This window comes from Penaeus monodon, chromosome 6 (genome assembly GCF_015228065.2).
Source record: "Penaeus monodon isolate SGIC_2016 chromosome 6, NSTDA_Pmon_1, whole genome shotgun sequence".
Taxonomy (NCBI): Eukaryota; Metazoa; Arthropoda; class Malacostraca; order Decapoda; family Penaeidae; genus Penaeus; species Penaeus monodon.
The window spans coordinates 48,518,341-48,525,693 of NC_051391.1; the positions used below are offsets into that span (position 1 = coordinate 48,518,341).

Consider the following 7,353-nt stretch of genomic DNA (forward strand, 5'->3'; position numbering starts at 1 on the left):
GCACATTCAGTTACTTCCTGTCAGGCTATATCATGCACGAACATTGTACCTCCTGCGGGAGTCTTAGGAGAGCCACTTTGTTAGGTATTCTGTGTCCTTTCTTTTTTTTTCAGTGATATCATAAATGTGTAGTTTTAAAGAGCGTGGCCTTTTCTTACAGCATAATTCTCTTCTCTTGCAGATTTAGATTTATGTGTCTAAATACCCGCTCGCCCAGCTAGGCTTGTTTAGTGGCTCTCGTTAGTTTTAGGGACACTGTATGCCTCTGTTTTGTCTATAATTCTCATTCGCCAGTTCCCTGGATCATACAGTGACTTGTGTAAGTGATTTTTCTTCAGTGCAGTGCCTTTGTGAAAGGTGCAGTGACTTTGTTAAAAGTGTAATGTCAGTCTACTAGTGCAGTGTTCTTTTTAAAGTGGTACAGTGATGAGTTAAAGGTGCAAGGACATTGAAAAGAAAATGCAGTAACGGACTTGTGAACAGTACAACGAGTCTATGAACAGTGAAAAGTGCCTAAACAGTGTATTTTTATCAGTGAAGTGAGCATTTTAAAACGGTATTAGGTGGTTAACGAACATTGCAAAAGTTTTGTGAATAGTGCTAGAGTGCTTCTTGATTGTGTGGCGGCGCATTGTATACAGAATGCCCAAAGGCAAGAACACGGGAAATCGTAGGAATTTACAATCTTCCAGCCACCCTAGTTCCCGTGACCGTTCTCCGGTAACAGGCTTGTCTATCTCTGTCGATCAGCTCCCTATAGTCGTGGGCGGCTCAAATCCGGAAGTACAGGAAGCTGTGAGAGCCATGGAGGGAGAGGTTACCGTGCTAGCCCAAATCCTTGACAAGATCGAGGCCTTGTCTACTGAGCTTGGAGAAATAAAGGCACAGACGCAGCAATTTACGACAGGCTTGCTCGTCAGGAAGAAGCGTGTCTCGTCCTCGACAGACAGATGGAGAGGTCGAAGTTCTTCAGCCCCAGGAGCCTCCTGCTAGTGTTCAGCGAGATAAGGAGATTGAAAATTTACGACGGCAATTAGCTGAAAAGGAGTTTGAACTCGAACGAGAGAGGCATCAAAACAGGGAGAGACGTGTTTTGCAGCCCAGAAGCACATCTCCACCTCTCTGACAACTCCGGAGTTTATATTCAGAGGCAGATTTCTGACCAGCTTCCTCCAGACCCCCAGCCACGTAGTTCTAGATTGTCTCAGGGTGCACAGCAACTAACAGCTACAATGCAGCATGGGCCTCTGGATAGCCATTCCACATCTCAAGACCATACTTCAGCTGTGTCCTATGTTATAGCCAGGGAATCGGTCCCCCATTTTAAAGGAGACACTTCAGCATCTCAGCCGCTGAAAAGGAACCAGGAAGTGGAAAGCCTGGATTCGCTCCATTGAAACCTCGTGAAACCACCTACTGACGAGGCTTACATTCAGGCTGCACGAGCAAACTGTCGAGGTCCAGCAGAGCTTATTATAAACTCTCCCCTGTTCGACTATATCCGAGACTGGGAGAAGTTTAAGGCCTCTCTACGCACCAAGTTTAGGGGAACCTACACATCTGCTGATTTTTATAAGGTGCTCTACGAGAACAGGATGACTTCAGTGCAGGCACCCATGGATTTTTATCTCCAGTTGGAAGGGCACGTTTACCAAGGGTATCGTGATCATCGAGAAGCCATAGGAGATCCCTCCGAGCTTGTTCGTCGGGTTTTCCTCTCTGGTATTCCATCCTGGCTGAGGGACTTCTTGGCTCTCAAAGATGATTGCTCACCCATGCAGCTTGCAGAAGCAGCCCAGAGATATGGAACTCCAGGAATGGGATCAGCATGAGTCGGCTACACAACACCAGTCCCCAAATGAGTCCTAGATGACCGTGACCACCACCGTTATCCTGATCACCACCAAGAGCCCGGGACTTGTGCTTGCCCCATAGCTGCACAGGTGAACAGAGTGAAGAGCCCACAACCTGCTCCATCCGTGATCTCTGGTGTAGCTTCCATGGAACAACCACCCACAACACCTCAGAGTGCCGAGCAGCTTCTAATGCGGCTTCCGCACGGAACAGACCGCATACTCTCAGAGACATCATCTGTTACCGTTGCCGGAGATCTGGGCACATGGCTAGACGATGTCCCTTTCCGACTGGCCAGCAAGAAGCTCCCGGTCCAGCTGGCAGAGTTACAGAAGGGGGCAATAACTTCCACCTATACACAGACAGAAACCGTAACCCCACAGATAGCCATGTTGAGTTCCCCCAAGTTGTCAGGACGGCCTCTCGTGGGACTCAATATTAACGGCAAGACAACCCTGTGCTTTCTTGACACTGGATCTGAGGCCACGTTGATAAAGCCGAGTGCCATAGCTATGATCACGTCTTGCCAAAAGCTTCAGCACAAACCCTCCAACAAGATTCTCCGAGGAGTAACAGGGCAACCACTTCATGTGTCTGCTGAAGTAACACTTCATTTTCACATGGCTGATGATTCGACCATCGTTCATCAGGCCAGTGTGGTTGACGTTTCCTTCCCAGGTGACATTCTTATTGGGATGGATCTCCTCAGGCGGCTGCACTTTACTTTCTCCTCTGAAGCCTCAACTGGGAATGCCACCATTACTCTGCAGGGACACACGTTCTCAGTTGTCTACACTGATGCAGAGTCTCTCAAGATTTGCTGCATCAAACCCCTGTCACCCACAGAAGTTGCCAGTGAAGATGCACCAGAGTCTAACCAAGATTCCCCGGCAGTTGCAGCAGTGCATCTTGTACACCGTGCAAATATTGCAGCTCACAGTGGCTGTTTTGTAGAAGGGTCTCTTTCGCGGAGTGGGCCAACCGATGGTGATGTCCTTGTAATTCCAACCATGCCAAAAGGACTTCTCCTACCCCATGCTGTCACCAAAGTAAAGGATCGTCGGTGCTCCGTGTGGGTGGTGAACACAATGCCCAAACAGATGGTTCTCCACAATGGAACACGCCTTGGAACAGCTGAGCAGGTAGAAGCCATCTACAGCAATGACCCATCTCAACACCTGCCCGAAATGCCTGAGGAAGTCGTCGCCAGGCCCAACTACTGTCCTGTCGAGTCTGATTCCCTTGAAGATGGTAACAGTATCGACTTTGGGTGGGAAGAGGATGGCTTTGATCGACAGTTTGGAGTGGAGGACTTCGGTTATAATGATGATGAGTTGGAGGTTGAACACGCACAGCTACCGCCATCCATTGCCATTGCCGCCTGCAAAGCCGCCGAACTCCTGGAGCATGATGCATGTCAGAATGATCACCCAAAGCCAGATCTAGGCCACCTTGAAGAACCCCAACGCCATAAACTGACTGCACTGCTTTGTCGTTACAAGGGTCTCTTTGATGGTGGTGAGGAAGCGGTAGGTTTAGTCCCTGGGATTAAGCATCAAATCGATACAGGAGAAGCAAAGCCTGTTTGTATCCGACAATGGAGATTGCCTCACTCCACACGGCAAGTCATTCGAGAGCAATGTGACTCCATGCTTCGTACAGGGGTCAACATCACCCTGGATGAGCCCAGTTGTGCTAGTGAAGAAGAAGGGCGGAGGTCTCAGGTTCTGTGTTGACTACCGTGGCTTGAATGCAGTGACCAAGGGAGATACATATCCTCTGCCACTTATCAATGAACTCATCGATGAACTGGGACCAAAGAACATCTTTACCACACTAGATGCTCGTGCTGCATACTGGAGTGTGGAAGTGGAAGAATCCGACCGGCCAAAGACGGCATTTTCAGATGGCTACCGACTCTTCCAGTTCTGCCGTCTTCCTTTTGGGTTATCGACAGCTCCAACCACATTCCAGAGAACAATGAATGTCGTCCTATCATCAGTACTGGGACGTCATACCCTAGCTACCTAGATGACGTCATCATCTACAGCCACAGCTTTGACCAGCACCTCCAACACCTGATGAGACTTTACAGTTGCTCTCATTGGCTGGCCTAAAGCTTAACATGGAGAAGTGTCAGTTTGCTGCAACAACCATAGACTTCCTCGGCTTTACAATTTCACCTGATGGAGTCTCCCCAAACAGAGATAAGGTGTTGGCTATCTCTAACACACCTCCACCACGAACAGTTAGAGAAGTTCGACGTTTCCTAGGAGCAACAGGATTCTTCAGGAAGCATGTTCCTGATATGCGACCCTAGCATCTCCATTACATCTGTTGCTGAAGAAAGATCAAGCTTGGACCTGGGGACCTGAACAGCAAGCAGCATTTGAAACTTTGAAAGATAAGCTGATCTCTGCTCCTGTCTTACGCCAGCCTGACTTCTCCAAGGAATTCGAGCTTCACACTGATGCCTCTCATGCAAAGGGATGACGACCATACACCACATGCAGTTGCTTATTTTAGCAGGAAGCTCCGGGAGCAGAGACTCGCTATCCAGCTATTGACTTGGAGGCCCTGGCTGTTGTGGAAGGAGTCCGAACTTTTGATTCATATCTGTATGGAAGGCGCTTCACAGTGTACACCGACCACCGACCCCTTGGTATATGTGTTCAGCAGGAAAACTAAGTCTCAATAATGACGAGGTTTGCCCATGACTTGTCTTTTTACAATTTTAACATACGATACAAAGAGGGTCCCAAGAATAAAGTCCCAGATTTACTGTCCAGACAAGTTGCAAAGCTGACAATCACAGAGCTCTCACCTGAAAACCTAGCAGAAGAACAGAAAGCAGATCCTCAGCTTGCAGAGATTTACATTTATCTGCAAGGGGGAAATGTACCAACAAAGAAACTTCCTCTTCCTCTGCTGATTTTGAGCTGAAGGAAGGTTTCTCTATCGGTTGAAGCACCTACCAGATCGGGTTACTTACCAACTAGTGGTTCCAGTCACTCTCCGAAACTCGGCATTAAAAGCATCGCACCTGCCTCCACTAGCCTCCCACCCAGGTATCCATCGAACATTTCAAAATGCAAGGTCAATGTTCTACTGGCCAAACATGCTGAAAGATGTAAGACATTATGTCGAGTGTTGTGAGATTTGCCAACAATCTAGAGGTGACAGGCAGAAAGTTCCTATGGCTGACACACCTTTGGCTAGATTTCCATTGGAACGAGTCTCGATGGACATTACAGACCTAGCATTCCAGTCCACCGGGTGTTATCCATCATAGACCAGCATTCACGGTATTTGCAGATCATACCGCTGAGGAAAATTACTGCTGCCACTGTCCACCGAGCCTTTCTGGACCATTGGATAACCCTCTTTGGCCCTCCTAGGGTTATCCAGACCGACATGGAGTCCAGTTTTGTAAGTAACATGTTCCAGGAACTCACTAAATTAATACACGCCACGAACCACTACACCATTCGCTACCATCCTCAAGCAAATGGAATGATTGAGCGTACAAATCGTGTGGTGAAGTTGCTCTTACCACATTAGTGAATGATCGCCCACGAACCTGGCACCAATTTGTTCCTGAGTTACGGCTGCAGATCAATTCGGCTATTCACCGGACGACTGGAGAGCAACCCCTGTATATGCTAACAGGCCGCCATGCTAACTTCCAGATTGGTCTCACCAATGAAGCCGTGTTTGATGAAAACATAAATTTGCAAGCACGTTTACAAGAGGCCCGTCAAGCAGCTGTGAAAGCCTCAAAGGAAGCACGTCAAGTCTATGGAAAGCAGTACGACAAAGGAAAGAAGGTGGAATTCCAGCCGACTGAAGGTGCATTGGTGTGGTACTTTGAGCACAGGCACAAGATGGGCGGTCTACCTCCTCTCACCAGGAAATGGAGAGGTCCTGCCAGGATTACGAGACGACTAGGTCCGGTTGCTTTCGAGATTGAAGACCTCGAAACAGAAGTCCAGTTAAAAGCCCACCTGAATCACCTGAAGGCTTATCATCCACCGGCAGAACTGTCATATGGCACGAGTGACAGTGATGGAGAAGAGGATGAAGATAGAGATGATCCGAACCCGACAAACCAGATGACCCTTGGGTTGCTGTGCTGACCTCTCTGGTGATGGAGCCAGGGTTTGATGCCGATAGGCGTGACTGCCGAGACACGCGACCCTCAAGAAACCCGTACCCAGATGAGCAGAGGATGCAGCACTAACTCCTTTTTGTATTGTTTGTATTGTCTATGATTTAATGTGCAAGACACGTTCAGCTGTCTGCACTATGTTAGTCTATTGAGGCAAGTAACGGGGCTCAGGCCAACCTTTCTTCTGTTTCAGGTTGTCTCCGCTTTCTGCTTCGACCCATGGTTATGGGAGGATGTGGAGGTTCTTCAAACCTCGCCTCAGAGAGACACAGCAGAATCCAGATGGGGTGTCCAGATCTCCTTTTTATTTTCATTAGCGTTTTACCCCTGCTCACTTAGTTAAGTTTCCCTTTATTTTACCTCATTTTCTAAGTCGAGTGGATCACGTTTTCTGTTTTATTTCGTTCTCTTAAGTAATGATTGATGTCTTTTATTGTTTTAGTTCTTAAAGGTTGCCTCCGTACTATTTTATTTAGTGTTTTTAATCATTTTGATCGTCATTTTTATTGTTCTTTTTTAAATTAAGATTTATTTTTCGTATTCTTAATTTAGCTTGGGTTTGTCCTTTTTATATTGTAAACTCTTTTTATTGTGCATTTGTATTTTTATTTTATGATTTTACCATACAAATGTTTTTATTCATGTTTTACGTTACTGACATCGTCTTTTTAGCTTCTTAGCGATGTCAATGACGTCATACTTTTAATAAGCTTTATTTTCAATGGTTTTAATTATTGTCTTAGCTTTTAACTTTTTTATCATTCTCGTTTAATTTTGTACATACCATGTATTTTTCATATTTTAATTATGTTTATTATTGAATTTTGTTAAAATGAAGGCAGTGACGTCACCAATGTCACGTGACGTCCGTATATAAATACGGAACCTTGGAACAATAAAGAGAGATCTATCTGAAACTGTGTTTGTGTCACCCCCTCTGGATTTACTTCAGCCTGAGACGTCAGCAGAACAAAGGTTGTACTGAGCAGACTTCCCGTTACTTGCCTAGGTCATTTGCTGGACGTTGTCTTTTATATTTTGTTTATTATGTTTTCATTGTTTTAAGTGCTTTAGATGTATTTTACGCCGAAGCCCTTCAGGATTCGGCTCTTCCCACTTCGTTTCTTTTAAACCTTCAGTCCCCTTTTAAGTCTAGTAGTCAATATTTTATTATTTTTTTTAAGTTACCGTAACTTTCTTTTTCTTATCCTGTATTTTAGTAAATTAACGTAATTTTAGTATGTGTTCTTGTTTTACATTTTATGCCTTAAGCAGTTTTATCATTTCAGTATCTTTTAAGTTCTTTTATTTGTCATGTTTTAAATGATAGG

General features: G+C 45.8%; 1 protein-coding gene and 1 pseudogene across 1 annotated transcript; both read left to right on the forward strand.

Annotated features, from left to right (window-relative positions):
- The first annotated feature begins 1,828 nt into the window (after positions 1–1,828).
- LOC119574050 lies at positions 1,829–4,542 on the forward strand. Its single transcript, XM_037921139.1, has 6 exons — positions 1,829–1,832; positions 1,936–3,383; positions 3,517–3,855; positions 3,950–4,102; positions 4,201–4,335; positions 4,384–4,542. Exons 1-6 carry the CDS (start codon positions 1,829–1,831, stop codon positions 4,540–4,542), a joined length of 2,238 nt encoding a protein of 745 aa, XP_037777067.1.
- Positions 4,543–5,406: 864 nt separating this feature from the next.
- On the forward strand, positions 5,407–6,248 carry LOC119573811 (annotated as a pseudogene).
- The last annotated feature ends 1,105 nt before the right edge of the window (positions 6,249–7,353 follow it).

What these genes read in the sequence shown, in the direction of transcription:
- LOC119574050 (XM_037921139.1), top strand. An exon ending in TTGATGGTGGTGAGGAAGCG is followed by an intron (nt 3,384 to 3,516) that starts GTAGGTTTAGTC and finishes TGCTTCGTACAG; the next exon opens with GGGTCAACATCACCCTGGAT. An exon ending in TGAATGTCGTCCTATCATCA is followed by an intron (nt 3,856 to 3,949) that starts GTACTGGGACGT and finishes GAGACTTTACAG; the next exon opens with TTGCTCTCATTGGCTGGCCT.